Raw genomic sequence first — 18,451 nt, forward strand, 5'->3', positions numbered from 1 at the left:
ACGGTATACTCTTTCCATCTTTTTCATTGTTCTTATTGCACATTGAAGACAATGTGTGGTTTAAGTTTGGGGGTAAGGTGTCTTTGTTGCATTCTACTTAGAGTTGAACTTTAAATGTATGATTGAGATTGGAGATCCATGTTAGCTATGATTTTGATCTTTTGAGGACTATATTGCTTAAATTTTAAAAATTGCTTGACTTGAGAGTCCAATACTCCTTGTATGCCTTGTGGATGCCATTTAGGGGTAAATTTTTCGAAAGATTGATATCTTGCTTGCACTTGTGGTCCACATCTGTGATTATTTTGAGATTCACTCTAAGATTCTACACTAGCACAGGCACATACTATCATTCATTTGTGGGGTACCTGTTTTGTTGACTATTGAATTAGTTATATCCCAATTGAGCTAGTAGTGCATTGAAAGCTTTCATTCTTGATAAAGGTGGATAACAATCCCTTTTCACTAAGTAGCCGGGAATCTAGCCTCATCAGGCATTGAACTTCTCACGCCGAAAGGTAGAGGGCCCAAACTCTTGGTCAATAATTGAACTTGCTTACAAAAAAAAAAAAAAAAAAAAAAAAAAACTAATAAAAAGTGAGGACTTCTTCCAAATAGTGAGAAGTGAGAAATGATTAGATGGAGGTTGTCTTGATTTGTAGCCTAGTTGATTTGAGCTTGTAAGTCCGTAGGGGTATTTGAACGCCTAATGCCCTAAAGCCGTCTGGTTTGTGAGTCATTGACCTAACGCTCGACCTCATGAATCGCTAGAAAACTTAATAGATCAACACATTGCACCATGCTTCCATCTTTGATCCTAAAAAAAAAAAAAAAAAATCGAGTGAAAAGAATAAGCGCACCTAGATGAATGAAACTTTAATAAAAGGTCCACTTTTTGTCTTGATGATCGGTACTAGATTTGTGTGCTAGTTTGAGGGTAAGGATGTGATCATTTATCTAATTGGCTAAGATAGCAACATATTTGATGCCGGTTTACTATAAAAGGATTATAGAGTTGATTTTCATGATTATTTTCTTGATGTGTGGAGGACCATACTTGCTTGCTTGATGTTGAGATTTTGGAAGATTGCTTAGAAATGTTTGAAAAATTGCATACTTGAGATAGTTTTCTCCTAATGCTTGTTTGCAATATTGGTGCCTCTTTTAAAAGAATGAGCTTAATGTTTGTGGGTATTATTTCTAAAAACCCTTACGAGACTTCACTCGTCCACTAGGGGTAACCTAAGGGTTTAAAAGGCTTGTTGCATGTGCTAAGTGCAATCGTGTTCCCTACGAAAGTGGTGTTATCCATTTATTACTTTCTAGTTATAGTTGTTTAGTTGTTCATTTCATTTCTTTACTTCGTAGTTCATTGCTAGGGACTAGCAATATTTAAGTTTGGGGGTGTGATAAGCGCCGAAAAGTACACTTTTAAACCACTTAAGCTTGAGTGTTCTATGACCTTTATCTATCTTATTTACCCGTTTTAGTACTTATTTGTGTTTTTGTCTATTTCAGGTCAATAATGTTAAAATGGGCTAAAAATGGATTCTTAAGGCCTTTTTGGAGTCAAGTTAAGTCTTAGTGATGATCCGGAGCAAAAAGAGGCTAATTTGGAGCAAAAGGAGGTCAATGCTGAAAAATTGCCAAGTTGGATCGATCCAACTTTTTCTCTGATCGATCCAATTTCTCTGATCGATCCAACTTTTTCTCTGATCGATCCAACTTTTTCTCTGATCGATCGAACATTGCTGGCAGCGAGTTGTTTTATTTCGTGCCCGCCCAAAAGTCCACCTATCACATAATACGGGATAAAATATTTTTGGGCCTATATTCCTGACTTAGTGACTAAGAAAAGGACCTCCTATATAAAGGGAAAAGACCCATTTGTAAATAAGCTTTTTATCATTTTATTTTTACATTGTATTTTTAATTTCTCTCTTTAGAAAAGTTAGAGATTAGGGTTAGAAGAAAAGAGGGAAGTGGAGGCACATCTCAAGACCTATCTCTAGATCCACTCTCTCTCCATCTCTAGAGCTTAAAAAAAGAAGAAGAAGAAGAGGAAGAAGAAGATGGAGCCATGTTTGGAGCTTGATTTCATGACCACATTTACTTCCTCCATGATTGGCTAAATCTACACTTAGGGCTTGGATGAGCCCTAAGTCTTGTGTAATCTAAACCCTTGTATTTCTATTTTTGGGGATTTATATATATATTGTTGTGATTAGTGCTCTAACTTTGTGAATTTAATGAATCTTGGTATATTTCTATAATTTCTATGGTTTAATTCTTCCTATTAATTCTCTAGTTTATTTACATGTCTATGTGTGATTAAATTAGGAATTATTTCTTACATGATTCATATGGATTAATTCTTTCTATTGATTCTCTATTTGATTATATATTGTCTTATGTGTGATTATTTGGGAATTAATCTCTACACTAGATTCTCTATGTTAATTGCATGTCTATGCGTGGTTAATTGAAAATCTAGTGATAGCTAAGCATGGGTTTTCATTGAATGGGTTTGTCAATTAATTTGATGGTTTATACTTATGCTTGATCGGTTGTTCTACAATTTAATTCATGCTTGTAGGTAGGTAGACAATCTAGGCTTGCTTAGATATTCCATGGCTTATTATTGCAAATTCTATGATTCTCTAGATTGATGTGTGCTACAATAGTTGCTACTTAGATGGGTCATGCTTAAAATTGATGGGTTGTGCTACACTTAGTTTAGGTAGACAATTCATACATAAATTAGATGGTCCATGCTTAATATTGCAAATTTCATGATTCTCTAGATTGATGTGTGTTACAATTGTTGCTACTTAGATGGGTCATGCTTAAAATTGATGGGTTGTGCTACACTTAGTTTAGGTAGACAATTCATACATAAATTAGATGATCTATGCTTAATATTGTAAATTTCATGATTCTCTAGATTGATGTGTGCTACAATTGTTGCTACTTAGATGGGTCATGCTTAAAATTGATGGGTTGTGCTACACTTAGTTTAGGTAGACGATTTATACATAAATTAGATGGTCCATGCTTAATATTGCAAATGGTAGTCACATTTTGTTCACAACAATGTATTCCCCATTAATGGAAAGCAAGTGGTTAATTACATGAGCTTAGTGGTGATTCCAACACCCTAAGACCTTTATTCATATCTCTTAAATCCCTATCTCTAACTAGTTTACTTTACTTGCATTTTAATTTTATTGCACCTTAGTTTAATCAAATCAATCTCTCTCTCTGCAATCTTATGATACATTAGAGTCAAAGTTAAATTCCAACACGTATAATCCCTTGGGACGATCCCTACTCACTCTTGCTACGTTAGTAGTGGTGTTGGTAGTAGTTTTTATAAATTTAAACTTGACCAAAAAGGCTTTTCTTGAACCACACATTCACTACATTATTTTGGCGTTTATCAAGCGGCCGTCGTCACTTAGCCTGTCAACCCACCAAGAATAGTACGAGTTGAGAAACCATGAATATGTTATTTAGATCTTCCTCCTCCGTGAGCTCCAGATCCAGAGCTAGTACTAGTCTTCCTTCAGTTCCAAACATTGTTAATGAAGAAGATTACCGAGTCGAAGATGTTAGTCTAGATTTTAGTGATTGGAATATTCCTAGGATTCCAACCAGAGAAATTTACAAAACCAGTTTCTTCAAGTCAACCTTTCTAAGTGATTACGCAGTCAAAACCGTAGAACAAATTTATTCACTATCTAAGGAACATGAAAAATGTCAGTTATTCACAGCCCAAGTAATTAAAAGTCACAAAGATCATGGATACAACTTTATACACATAGGTCTAGTCCAAGTTGCAGTCAACCCATTCACTAATGTTGGTCTTAATGCCTCAGTACTCTTAGCTCTTCGTGATGCTAGATTCCTAGATTATAATGATAGTCTTCTAGGAATAGTTGAAACAAGTCTCTATAATGGTCCAGTTCATTTCAATTGTTACCCTAATCTTACCCTCAGTCTCACTGACCCTCATCTACTAAAAGCTTTAACCCTCAATGTTAAAACTTCTAGTTACAAGATGCTCCCTGGATCACAACCCTTAGGTCTGTTCTACAGGATCTATTACAAAACCAGAAAAACCAACCTTAGTATCAAAGCCATTAAAAAAGACATTAAAGGTCACACTTTACTCATTGAAGGTAACACTCCAGATGCTAATATTCAACTTAAGAAATCCATTGCTTGGAAAGATATTTCTTTACCCAACGAATGGTTTCTTGAAAATGAAAACCATCCAGTTAAAATACAAAATGATGCTAGCAATCTTGATAGAGTTCAGGAATTTATTAACGGAACAGTCAGAATAAGCTTTGATGAACAACGCCTTCTGACTCGATCTCGTCCTTCTACTTCTTCTATTAGATCTGATGCACATCTAATGGACAGAGAAAGTGAAATTCCTTCTCTAGAAAGAAAAAATTCTAGATTCCGTCCACAACCACAGGACACCAAGTTAAAAGGCATTCAAATCGAAGAACAAGTTACTCACCCATGTTATGCTCCTCCTAAACATAAATCTGAGCCTACATTTCCTACTCCTTCTGATCTCATTGGAGAATTCAACACAATAAACCCTCAGTTAACAACTATTAGTAAACCTTTTAAATATAATCTTTCAAAATTACATGATGAATACTCTTCCCCCAGTAACAAAGAAAAGCAAAAATCCTTTCGCAAAAATCATACTGACAAAAAGCAACAACGAGTCCTCCGTCATTGGCAAAGATTTATGACAAAGCATCAACTAGAAATCAAATTCTTCGATTATCTAGAAAACTGTTATAATCAAGTCAATGTCCTTACCAAAGTTAATTGGAAAACTTTTGATACAACCACAATTTCCTCTTCCCATCCTCCTTTAGAAAATGTAATTCTTGATCACATGGGAACTAAAATTACCGTTTTTCCCCTAAAAACCAGTACCTCATGTAATACCCCTAATTTTAAAAGGATAGTCTCGGCATTTATTTATTATTTTTATTGTATTTTTGCATGATTATTTGGTTTAATTATTTTATTTAATTATTTACCTGTGTGACGTGTATTTAATTGGTATCTATTTCTTTGTTTAAATTGCATTCTATTTATTTAATTGATTATTCGTGTATTTAATTGGTATCTATTTATTTGTTTAAATTGCATTCTATTTATTTAATTGATTATTAAAGGTTTTAATTTAGGAAGTAATTTAGGAAGTATTTTAATTAACGATTTTTCAAAATTGAGGGTTTAGTTTCTTTAGCCGACACAGGATTTAATTAAGTTCTATGGGCCGGTTAGGATTTAGTTAGGGCTCTAATTAATGTAGGGTTTTGGTATAACTCTATAAATATATGGGTATACGTCTGCCGAGGGTTTCTAAAACCCTATTCACCATATTCCCGTATACAGTAAAGAGAGAAGTTGAGAGAACAGAGCGTCGTAACGGTCTGTCAAGGAGAATAATAGAGAGGACCAAGGGAGGTGTTTGGTGGATTAGATCAGAACCAGAGGAGGCTAGAAGGTAGTCAGTGGTTGCCGGAAAGCTTAGAACAACGGCGTTAAGGTTCTGTTTATAAAACTGTACAGGCAAGTTCTTCTCTTTCTCCTTCCCTTTGGCTTGTGTTCTGTGCACCTAGACAGTCTCTAGGAGATTAATTGGCCTTAAACTGAACCATGCATGTTTGATATATGATTTGCTTGATCGTTTTATCTGTGCAAAATTTATTTACAAAATAATTATAGCGCGTATGTTTTCTTGACTCTGTTTTGGCATAACGTCCCACTGTTTTAATTTTTATTTTGAATCTTACTGAAATCAACCAAGGTCTGACTGGATACTAGACGTAAATTAAGACTTCAAATTTAAATTGGAGAAAGAACAGAGGGGTTGGGATAAAACTGATCTTGCAATTTAGTTTCAGTGCCGTTCTTCAACAACGCTAGTTTAAATGGCCTGATTAAACTCTATAATTGCTTTCAAAACTATTGTAAACAATCTTGGGGAATGCTTCTAGACTAAATTACGAGTCCTAAGATTAGTTTAGAGACTAACAGAGGGTTAGGAATAAGCCGGAGAAGGAGCACAAGAGCTGAAACGACGCACCGGGGACGAAGGCTCTCAGAGGAAGTGAGAGCCGGCTCCATGGAAGTGGGAGCCGGCTCCCACAACAAAGTGGAGCCGGCTCTAGGGAGTCCTAGAGCCGGCTCTAGGCTGGAAAAGAGCCTGCTCCAAATTCTGGAGCAGGCTCCCTTGGTATTTTTGATTTATTTTACATTTTTTTTTTTAATTTTCTACATACTATGTTCACTGTTGGAGCATGGAGACTGTTTGAATGAATTTAGAACTTTACAGAGGGATCAAGGAATGAATTTTGAGTGTTAGTAAGACCCTAAATTGAGTAAAGTTTAATTCTAAGTTGTCGGGACAAACAGTGTAAAAATTAAGGCACTTAACAAATGGAATTGAATTAATTGTTGAATTCAAATTCAGCAATTTGATGGAACATAATGTGTTTATAAACTTGTTTTAGAATGCATTCAAGTGCATGATAGGGTCATTTAGTTATTAATTTTGATCTATGCATGCTTAGGAGGCTAGTTGCGGAATTATTAAATTGTTTACTGCAACTATATGGCTAATGCTTGGATTTAAACTGCTGAAATATTTAAACAATCTTCTGAATTGTTTTAGCAATTTATTGGTTAATAATATGATTATTTAACCTATTCACATGCATGATGGAGTCCCTGACATATTAAATTTGGTCTATGCATGCTCTGGATGTTAGTTGTTGATTTGTTAAAATCGTCTCCTGCAACTATATGGTTAAATGCTTGGATTTAAATTACTGAAGCTTTAAATAGTTTTCTGCAATTGTTTGGATGGTAGTTTTTGGTCTGTAAATTATTGAACTGTTATATATGTTGTAATTTACATGGATATGGAGGATGGTATGTACCGGTATGGGACGGTGACATACTAGGGACGGTTTAGCTCAAAACACATAAACCTAACCTAATGGATTAATAGAATGGATTGAAAGATATCGAATCCTAATTGTGGCTAACTCAGATCAGCTGTAACCAAGTTGGATGACTTCCTGGATTAACGGATGGTAGTTAAGTCATATCAACTGAATAAGTGGAGTGACTAACTAGTTGGTTTATTGTAGGTCAGTTTAATAAATAGTTGAACTGCTTACCCTGGATTTGGACGGACTTTATATATATGGTTATGGTACCACGAGTTGAGCTTGAGTCTCAGATTCGTTGGTTAGGGTGCGTATATGCAGTGGATGCGTAGCTGGTTATAATAGGTTGAGGTGTACCCTGTTAGGTCTAGGTACTCATGCCCACCTTTGGGTGCGTATTCGCATGTTGCCTTCTATTCACGTTGAGACCCCTATTATAGACTAGTGAATGTCCCTTAGTGTGGATATATTTATATGTATGGACTAGATAGATATTGTGAGGTGTCTACGGTGTATCTGCGTATCGGGTCACTGTATGGATTGCAGTTAGATTAGAACTTGCTCGTGGGTCTGACCCACTCCTTTATTATTCTTTTCAGGTACAGGACGGTTCCAGCCTTAGAGCTTGATCGTGCTTGTCGAGGACAGTCTCACCTTCATCTGATACGTAGGACTTCTCTCGATATTTCTAGCATTATCTATTTTCAATTTTCAGTTTCAGTTGAACTTTTGGTTAGGGGTCCATCAGTGGATTCCCAAGTTGTAACCTTGAAGTTTTGGAGGATTGGATTTTCAATTTTCAGTTATACGTGGAGGATTTTATAATTAATGTTACTTTCAGTTTTATTCCATCACTTTTGTTTCATTTTGTCATTTGTGTTGGCTTTAAAATACTTTAATTGTTTGATATTCCCTCGGGTTTGGGTCTGGGCCTGATCAACCCGTGTCTCGGATTCGAGGGGTATCACACCTCAGCTGATTCTAATACCAGAAAAATACTTGAACAAAATAATTATACCAACCAATATTAACACACCATTGGTACCTAGCTTGACAAGATCGAGCTCTCTCTGACTCAAACTCCAAAACCTGCAGTTAAGCCTCCTATTACTCATCCCATGGAAACACCCATTATTTCCATGCCCACCAACAAAAAAGGTTTTCCTCCAGCCTTGCCAGACCCTTCTATTATCAATCAAATTGAATCCATTCTCAAGTCCCTTGAAAAAGGTAAAGCTAAAATCAAAGAAGAAAAAGATGAAAAAGTTCTCACTGTCATCAATTATCCTGATAGTTCTGATAATTCTTCTTCTTCCAATAATACCAGTTACCCTTCTGATATTCAGAAAATTGAAACTGCTTTCTCCAATTTTGAACTCAATCGTCTTACCAACAAAAGAGTCAACCCTACCAGTCTTACCAAAAACTGGTATCCAAGACCCACTCCTCCAGACCTCTAATTTGAGGAAAAGAATATTCAAAATCAGTTCTCTGTGTCTTCAAATAAACTCTATGAATGGAATATAGACGGATTATCTGAACAAGAGATTTTGAATAAATTAAGTCATATCTCTATGGTTGCTAATAATTATGTCACTACTCATAATCTAAGTCAACCAGAAATTGTTGATTTGCTCACTTCAGGATTCTCAGGAATGTTAAAGTCCTAGTGGGAAAAATATCTCACCGAAGAATCTCGCAATAACATTAGAAATGCTGTTCAAAGAAATGATCATGGTCTTCCTATCTTTGATGAAGCTATAGGACGTGGTATCGCTGATGGAGTTAACACATTAGTATGCACCATAGTTGACCATTTCATAGGTACTCCAAGTAACATCACCTCCAGAATACACGACCAACTTACCAATCTCACTTGTCCAACCATGAGTGATTTTAGGTGGTATAAGGATGTATTCTTATCCAGAGTCATGCTTAGAGATGATAGTAATAAACCATTCTGGAAAGAAAAATTCATTAATGGTTTACCCAATCTCTTTGCCCATAAGATTAGAGATACTCTAAGTAAAGCCACAGGCAATATTGATTATGATAACCTTACCTATGGCAATATCATCAGCTTAATCCAAAAGGAAGGATTAAGGATGTGTATAGACATGAAAATAAGTAACCAGTTACAAGATGATAGGAAAAGAGCTAAATATGAAATGGGAACCTTTTGTGAACAATATGGTCTTCCACCCATAGCTCCCTCCTGACAAAATCCCAAACCTCAGAGGAAGAGTTACAAAGGTTGTCGTAAACATTACAAAAACAGGAAACCAGTCTTTCCAAAAAATGAATATTATTCTCAAAAGTCTAAACCTAAAAAGAAATTTAATAAAAAGCCTTTTAAGAAAAAGAATACCCCCGCTAATACAGATGCTAGTAAAGTCAAATGTTATAAATGTGGTCGACTAGGTCACTTTGCAAAAGATTGCTATGCAAAGCAAAAGATCAGTCAGTTACAAATCTCCAATGAAGTTAAAGAATCTATTTATCACATACTCCAGTTAAGAGATACTAAAGATAGTAGTAGTGATCCTGAAGTTAGTTCCTCCTCACAGTCATCTGAAACTTTAAAAGGATAGCGTAATTATATTACTATTAAAAAGGAAATTTTATCTATTTTTTTATGTATAAGTAAATTTCAGGATGATATTTTAAATCAAAAGTTTTTAGTCAGAGTTGATTGTCAAAGTGCAAAATATGTTTTAGAAAAAGATGTTGAAAATATTGCTTCTAAACAAATTTTTGCCTGATGGCAAGCTATTTTAAGTATATTTGATTTTGATATAGAATATATCAAAGGAAGTAACAATTCTATTCCAGATTTTCTTACAAGGGAATTCTTACAGAAATCTGATGGCAGAACAACAGCCTCCCCCGAGGCCCCAACTAGTTAAACCTTTTGATATTTGCTCCGGCAAAGCCCCAGTCACCAGATCCCAGTCACAAGCACAATCTTCTGCACTCGTAGTAATAATAATAATAATAAACAGAGAACTGATTTTAATATATGTATATATATGTATAATAATAATAATAATAATAATAATAATAATATAAAAATTTCACGCGCCCCTCTGGGCACAAGGTCTTTCCGCCCGTAAGTAGTTATGTTTTGATATCTCTTTAATTCTTTCTAAATATGAAGTTGTAAACTAGATGATGATGGTATGATGATACATGTGAAAGTATACTCATATATGTGTTAAAAGAGTCAATATTCTATGTGAAATGCTAAGTGCTAACTTGGTTGTATTGATATGGTATTTATAATGAGCATGCTTATTGCTAAAGTTTGGAAAATGACATGCTTATAGTTGTTTTTCTACAAAAAGCCTTTTTTGTGGTTATATTATAGAAAATGTCATGTTAGTATTCAATTCAAGAAAAATTTCTTGTTTGTACTTGGTTCATAGAAATTGCCATGCTTATGCCATTGATATTATGAAAATGAAATTGAAGTTGAATTGATAAGATTGGTACATGTGCATGACATAGTGGGAAAGGGAGAATCAGAAAAGGGTTTTGAAATGATTTTGTAAAAAAGAACCAGATTTTGTGAGTCCGGCTAACTTGACCTAGAGGGAGCATGTGCCGGTTTAAGACGCGTAAAGTTGATTATTAGGCCTTATATGGTTGTTAGTTTAGAGGCTAGGGATAACTAATCAATATTCCCTCGGTAAAGTCGATTAGCGATTTTCAAAATGTGAGTTTAGGGTCAGTAGAGACCAAGTGTAAGGTCAGTAAAGGTCAGGTTTGGAGTAGGTTGAGACTAAGGTTTGGAAATTTCAGGGCATTGCATTACATTTTACGCGTACTTGTTTTGAAAGGCCTAAACATTTTTGTTGAGATTAATTCGTGAATTAAATGCTACGAAGACCTCTTTTACCCCGTATATGTGATGTGTGGCTCAAGGGAGTCCAAAGTTGGCATCTTAGGCATCTCCTACTGAGCCTCTATACTCACCTATTCCTTTAACATTTTTCAGGTCATGACGGCGACGTGGTAGATGACGAACCCTCACATGCGTAGTTTGGGTTGACGAAATGTTACTTTTATTATTTTTATATCAGATACATATATAGTTGATGTAAATTCTTGTAAAGCATTGTAAATTCAACCGTAAGGGTTTAAGTTTGTAACTTGCATTCAATTAGATCATTTTCAATGGAATGAGAATCATGTAAATGAATTCGTTATGATATTATATTTTCAAGACCATAAATTGATGTACTAATTTCATTTTTGCATTTTATTCATGCTTGTGAGTTGGGACAAGGGCAGAGATGCCAAAAGGGTGTTTGAGAGCAGGAACGGGCAAGGTGCCCACTTTCAGGGTAGGCCTGAGTGCTCAGAGTAAGGGCGCGAGTGCTCGGCTTGCATGGCCTATGCGCGCCACATGCCTTGTGCGCGTAGGGAAGGGCATAGGGTGCCCTTCGAGCGCTCGGTATTAGACCAAGAGCACTATTTTTTATGGCTTCGAGCTTCACCATATGGGTCCTCCTTGACCTTTAGAATGTATGGAACCCTATGGTCGCGTCCGATTACGAGTAGAATGGCCTAAAATTACATTTTTACCTTTTTTAGCCCTAAAACGGGTGACCTTGAACCAAATTGTTTTCTTTCGCTTACGAATGATCATAAGCAACTAGATATGGCCTAGAAGGCAGTTATAAGATCTTTAATGCAATGAACGGTCCAAAAAGACCGATTTACCCTTGTAACCCTAGGTGAACCAAATTATAACCGGTTTGTTTTTCTTATTCTGAAGCTAATTATAATGGTTAGAATTGACCTTTAAGACTTTATATAGACTTCTAATGCCTTGTACGGGTCACATAAACCATTTTACCTTTGGGTGTTTACGAGTCGGGTCGAGATCCGGTTAGCGATCTGGACCCCGTTTGGGACGTTACAATTGTTATTAGGGGATATATTCTTACACAAAAGGTATAAAATAACTGTTAAAGTTAAAAATAAATAATCCAAAATTTTTGTGTAAATTGTGATGACCCTGTGGACGGGTGTGCCGTGGGTGGGTGCGAGACACTGACAGGCTACCACACTGGCGAGTTACGGGTGCACAATCCCACATCGCTTAGGAAAGGGAAAGGTGAAGTGCTTATATGTAGGTATGTCATTCCAATTGGTATGAGGCCTTTTGGGGTAAAGCCCAAGAGTAAAACCGTATAGGCTCAGGCCCAAAGCAGACAATATTATACCATGTGGTGGAGTGGGTCATTATAAATGGTATCAGAGCTTGACCCAGCCGAAAGTGTGCCGACGGGGACATCGGGCCTCCAAGGGGGTAGATTGTGATGACCATGTGGATGGGTGTGCCGTGGGTGGGTGCGAGACACTGATAGACTACCACATTGGCGAGTTACGGGTGCACAATCTCACATCGCCTGGGAAAGGGAAATATGAAGTGCTTATATGTAGGTGTGTCACTCTAATTGGTATGAGGCCTTTTGGGGTAAAGTCCAAGAGTAAAATAGTATAGGCTCAGGCCCAAAGCGGACGATATCATACCATGTGGTGGAGTGGGTCGTTACATAAATCTATAATGACACATCAGATTTAAACAAATATATACATATACGCATTACGGTTGGAGATGCTCAATATGTTAAAACACCACTTTATATAAAATATACACTGTCACCTATAATGTGTAAGTAATTTTTTTTTTTTTTTTAATTTTTTTTATCTCCAGCAGTATGTTAAGATACACTACAATGTCATCAATGTGTAAAATTGTTATGCATTTTACACAGCCATATCATCAAATTTCATTTCGATCTTCTCCCTTTTTCTCATTCCATTAACGAATCAATCTTATATTAAGTGAGTTTGTAAAAGTTATATAGGTCCGGCATGACACATGGTTGGTTGTTATTGACAGATACATTTTTTACACAAAAGATATAAAATAATGGCTGACGCTAAAGATAAGTAGTCCAAATTTTTTATGTAAATCTACAATGACACATCAGACTTATACAATACACACACACACACCCGCTAGAGATGCTCTAAAATATTCATAAATTTTCTATTTCTTTTTTTTTTTCCTTGCTTTTTGCATCTAACCAAACGAAGCCTAAAGGAAAATAATTGCATTTGAAGACATAAATCTATATCTATATCTATATTGGAGTATTACTTATATAACTTATTTGCTAGTAGAAAGTATTGAAATTTAATAAATGGAAATCTAATTAGAGAAGGAAATATATAATATTAAAAATTAAACTACTAAAATTCAATAAAATAAAATATAATCAAAGAATGAAATTCTACTAATAATAAAACAAATATTTATTGAATTCAATAAAAGAAAATCTAATTAGAGAATGAAATAATAATAATAATAATAATAATAATATAGTATTAGGAAATACTGAAATTCAATAAAGGAAAATATGATTAGAGAATGAAATATATAATAATAAAAAGCATATTTAATAATATAGTATTAGGACATACTACTACTAATATTAATATAGTAGTAAAAAATCTAATTAGAGAAGAAAATATATATAATTAATAAACTGCTAAATTTTAATAATAGGAAATCTAATTAGAGAATGAAATTAATATATAATATTAAAAACTTATTTATTTAATTCAATAAAAGGAAAAATAATTCGAGGAGAAATACTAATACTAATATAGTAGTAGGAAATACTTAAATTCAATAATTCTATATCAAAATATATCAATTATTAAATTTCAATATTTTAGTGCATTAATTTATTTAATAATATAGTAGTAGGAAAAGCTAATAATAATAATATAGTGGTGGGAAATATGAAATTCAATAAAAGCTAATCTAATTAAAGAAGAAAATATATAATATTAAAAAATTTATTTATTTAATTCAAAAAAGGAAATCTAATTAGAGGATAAATATTACTAATAATAATAATAATAATAATATAGTAATAGAAAATACTGAAATTCAATAAGGAAATCTAATTAGAGAAGAAAATATAAAATTTATTCAATAAATACATAACAACAATTATATATCAAAATATACCATTAAAATCCTATACTAAGAATTATATATGCAAAATTATTTTATACTTAATTTTTTATAATTCATTTTTAATTTTTAGAATGTTATTTATTTCAATAAATAATATGATTTTGTAATATTATTTATATGTAATAAACAATAATACAAAATTATTCTTATATATATATTTAATCCTTCATAATTTTCTAGAGCTCTATTAATAAATTTTTTTATTTTTTATTTTTTATTTTTTATTTCAACAGTAATCCTAAACAGACTCTAATAATATAGTACTAGAAAATACTTTCAATAAAAAGAAATCTAATTAAAAAAAAAATGATATGCATAAACATCAATTCAATACCAGTTTGTAGGACCTACAATCGAACAACCAATTATCACACGTCAATAATGAGATGCTATTTTCTATTATAAAGAAAAATCGTAAATAATAAGTTCATTGATCAAAGCTAGCAGCACTACAAGTTTCGAATTTAATTTGAGATGCGTAGTTTGAATCTGTCTTTAATTCAGCAATCCCAAAATCCCAAATTTTCTTTTTTATCTTATCAAATAAAATAGGAATAAAGAATTTTTTATTTTTTTTCATACTCTTTCATAACTTAAATATTGTTAAGAGCTTTTTGGTGTGAACACTAAATTGGACTCGAGATAGATAAGATAAAATCAGAAATACTCATCATCTCATACGACTCTCTAGATACATAATCTAATGTTATGAAAGAAGAATAGAAAATTTTTCTCATATGGAATTCGAAGTGCCGAAGGCATGAATTGCCTAATCGAATAATTTTTGATTAGTTATTTATACTTATCACAAATAAGAATCATTCTGATTAGTTATTTATACTTATCACAAATAAGTGAAGGACTTCAGTTCTTTATTTGTTATATTAATGACCAATTAAAAATAATAGATTTAGTAATTAAAGAATTCCACTTCTTTATTTGTTACATAAATAACTAATTAAAAATAATAAATTTAACAATTCATTGTACCTATTAATTAAAAATTATAGATTTAGTAAGTGAAAAATTCTATTTTTTTATTTGTTACATAAATAACCAATTAAAAATAATAAATTTAACAATTTACTGTACCTATTTCGTGTAAAAATAATTTTCCTATGGCGAATTAGCTTTTTTCTCTCAAATAAAAACAAACTCCATTGGTGCCAAGCTTGAAGGAATGCTGATTAGAAGACAAAAATATCGTTTACTTTGATATATATTACCTTTAGTAAAGTGTTATTATAATTAGACTGTGCTGCTTCCAAATATATAATTTGTGTTTCTAATAAGCTCTCATATTTTAGCAAACTAATAAACCTTAAAAAAAACAAAAAAACAAAAAAAGAAAGAAAAAAGAACTAACTAAAACTGAATTTTCTATTGAAGAAAGATGTGAGAATAACAATCTCTTTAGAAAGAAGAATTTTTTGTCTCGTAGTATGCTCCGTCCCTTTTACGAACCTTTTGTTATTGGATTAGTCATACACTTCACATGTTTTAGCGTTTCATTTCACATGGCATCATTAAATAATACAAGTCTTGGATAACAATCTACAATGCACTAGAACACCTTTGTTGACAATCCTTTACTCCGACATCATCTAGGGTTCTTTGAACAATGTGATATCTCACACCGGGTAAATCCTTAACTTTTTACCCTCCTACTAAGACTACAAAATGTTCTTGTGAATAATGGCCAATACCGGGTTTATAAGCAGTGATTTCAAATTCAGAGGTTAATCGTACTCTGACAACTTTATGTAAGACAGAGTTTGGTTTTTTGGGGTGATGGTGGAAAAGTTGACAGATAAATCATCTTTACTGTCACTCTACATAATCGCACATGACAACCTTCCTACGAGAGATCTTTTCTTAACATCAAACATGTTGATACTAGATCGAAATGATAACTCCAACAATTTCTTTGTTATACGTTCTGATCGCCAACTCATACTTGATCCAGTTGTATTTTATTGGAATTGAGAGAATAACTCAAATGAATTTGACTTTACTCTTTTTGTTTACGAAATAACTCTCATATGTACATGCCAGATCATGAATTAGGAACTGCATCCAATTTCCAAAAAAATCCCAATTGTTGAGTTCCTCGATCCTGTTTCCCATTCCCGGAATAGTCGAAGCCATACCCAATCGAAAAAGGATGTTATCCAAACTCATTTCAAGTAATTGTAATAAAACCTGGCTTGCTGACCCCTTGGCTTTTTCAACGATACGGACCATAATGAAAACGCAATTTTTGTTTTTCTTCTAGACGAATACGATCTCATTTGGCTTCTCGTTCAATTTTTTTGAAGTCATTGGATCATTTTTCTCATTTGAGAATCTCCTCCCTTCTTTACTCCGTCCCGAAGAATAAATCAAATTGGGTTTCTTTCTTTACTTAATTTTATTGTATTTGTGTGTGTATATATATAGACCCGTCTCCCTAAAACTACAATTATATACATAGATGGCTAAAAAATTAGAGTTCTTATTCACAAAAAAGGGGCCACCCCAAAGCATAGGTGAAACCGTGAAAGAAATCATGAAAAAAAAAAGATGGAGATAGTTAAGAGAGGATATTTAAAACGAAGATTCTATTTTTTTTTTTTTTTTTCTTTCTATCATATCCTATATCTCAAGGAAATTGTTTTCACTTTACATAAGTTGCTAAATCATTACTGACATCATTGGCCACCTCATTCGAATTATTTTCATGATACAATAATTTGTAATGTTCACCATTTTTCACGGGAGAACCAAGATATATACTGAATAATTTTCTAAAATCTACAATGATTTACATAACTTAGGTGTGGATTGATGAAGAAGAAGATGTATTAGATTTCTATTTATGAAAATCTTGAATTATGGGTAGAGAAAGGGGAAGATTTCATTCTCTTTTTCAAATTATTCCCATTGCAAATAAAGTTAGCCCTTAATTGCAGCCCTAACCAAAGGAAAATAATTAAACACGATTTTTCATTAGTAGGTTCACATTTTCACTTTTGAAAGCATCCATTTTCATTATAAAAAATAAAAAAGAAAAAGACAAAAGAAAAAGAACAATTAAGGACTAATTATCACTATATCCATGTTGAAATTAAGTAGTAATTACAAATAAGGGAAGGCCATAATGAAACATTGAAATACACACATATATGCTCATGGAAGAAGGAATTATAAACTGGCCTATCCCCTGACCACAATAATGTTGCAATTGACATGATTGAAAATGCAATATAATTTCTATATCAAAACTTACTCTTTCCATCAAAACCCAATACCTTAGATTCACATGAGAGCACACCAAACCTGGCCTTCCATCAAGAATTTATTTAGCACTTTGTGCAAAGTTTAATTTCTCCAAACTGGCCCCACCAAAACATGCATGCATGCATATATGCTTCTACGTACCAAATTTCTTCTTTTTATTTTTCTTCTTACTCGGCTTCCCGCAAAATAAATTACATTCATACCCGCACGCAATCCCAAAGCACGAAAGCAACCCTCCCCCAGAGCGCCTCCGCGACCGTTCCCGCTCCCGATTGGACTTCAACGGTACATAATCCGTCGTCCACTGCACGATCTCCGGCTTTCCCCCTTTCTCACTTTCACCCCCCATTGTCCAATCATCCAACACCGAGCTCCCAACTTCGTTCCCCCTCGTTGCGTACAACCCTTTATGCAGTTCTGCAGCCACCTCCGATGGCAATGGTCGAATATACGAGCAAACTGACCCAGTTTTTGACCTAACATTCTCTCGTACCCCAAAATCCGATCCAGTTCTCGTTGATCCGTTGCTCAACGACTCTTCCCGCGTTACATAATCTTCGATAACCGACATGGTTTGGTCGCTTAGAGAGCGCCATAATTGCTCCCGCTGGCCAAACATTTCGTCCCTTTCTAGCAGGCTTTTTCGATCCTCGTGCCCGAAAGAACTGCTAGAGAGAGGCATGCTACGCATTCTACTATCGAGGAGATTAACCCCGACATTTAGGGTTCCTTGCAGGACACCCGAGGGGCGGGTGACCTGAAGTGGGACCACCCGGGTGGCGGAATTATTCTTGAACCACGAAGGTGGCGGAATGAGGTCGTTGACTAGGATGCGGACGCTCCCAATGGGGATGTCTCTCAACCAGGAGACCGAGTAGATGTCGATGGTGACCACGGCGATGTCGGAGCTGAGGAACCGGTCGTCCACCGGGAACGTGAACTTGTCGTTCCATGTGGGGTTGTTGTGGCCGAGGCGGTCGACGCGGGTGGTGAATTTCCGGTCAGGATAGACCCATGCAACGGCATAGGTGCGTAATTGTTTGGAGACCGGAGCTAGGTCTTGGGCGGATATGACACTGAGTTGGAGGAGTTTTACAGGGGGACGGAAATTCAT

The 18,451-nt window shown here is 34.4% G+C and overlaps 1 protein-coding gene across 1 annotated transcript; it reads right to left on the reverse strand.

Annotated features, from left to right (window-relative positions):
• Positions 1-17,470: 17,470 nt before the first annotated feature.
• LOC132270042 (uncharacterized) lies at positions 17,471-18,451 on the reverse strand. The gene has a single exon (XM_059771256.1). It carries the CDS (start codon positions 18,449-18,451, stop codon positions 17,471-17,473), a length of 981 nt encoding a protein of 326 aa, XP_059627239.1.

This window comes from Cornus florida, unplaced genomic scaffold (assembly GCF_030987335.1).
Source record: "Cornus florida cultivar Cherokee Brave unplaced genomic scaffold, ASM3098733v1 CherokeeBrave_3.0.0_Hap2_Chr08, whole genome shotgun sequence".
In the NCBI taxonomy this organism is placed as follows: Eukaryota; Viridiplantae; Streptophyta; class Magnoliopsida; order Cornales; family Cornaceae; genus Cornus; species Cornus florida.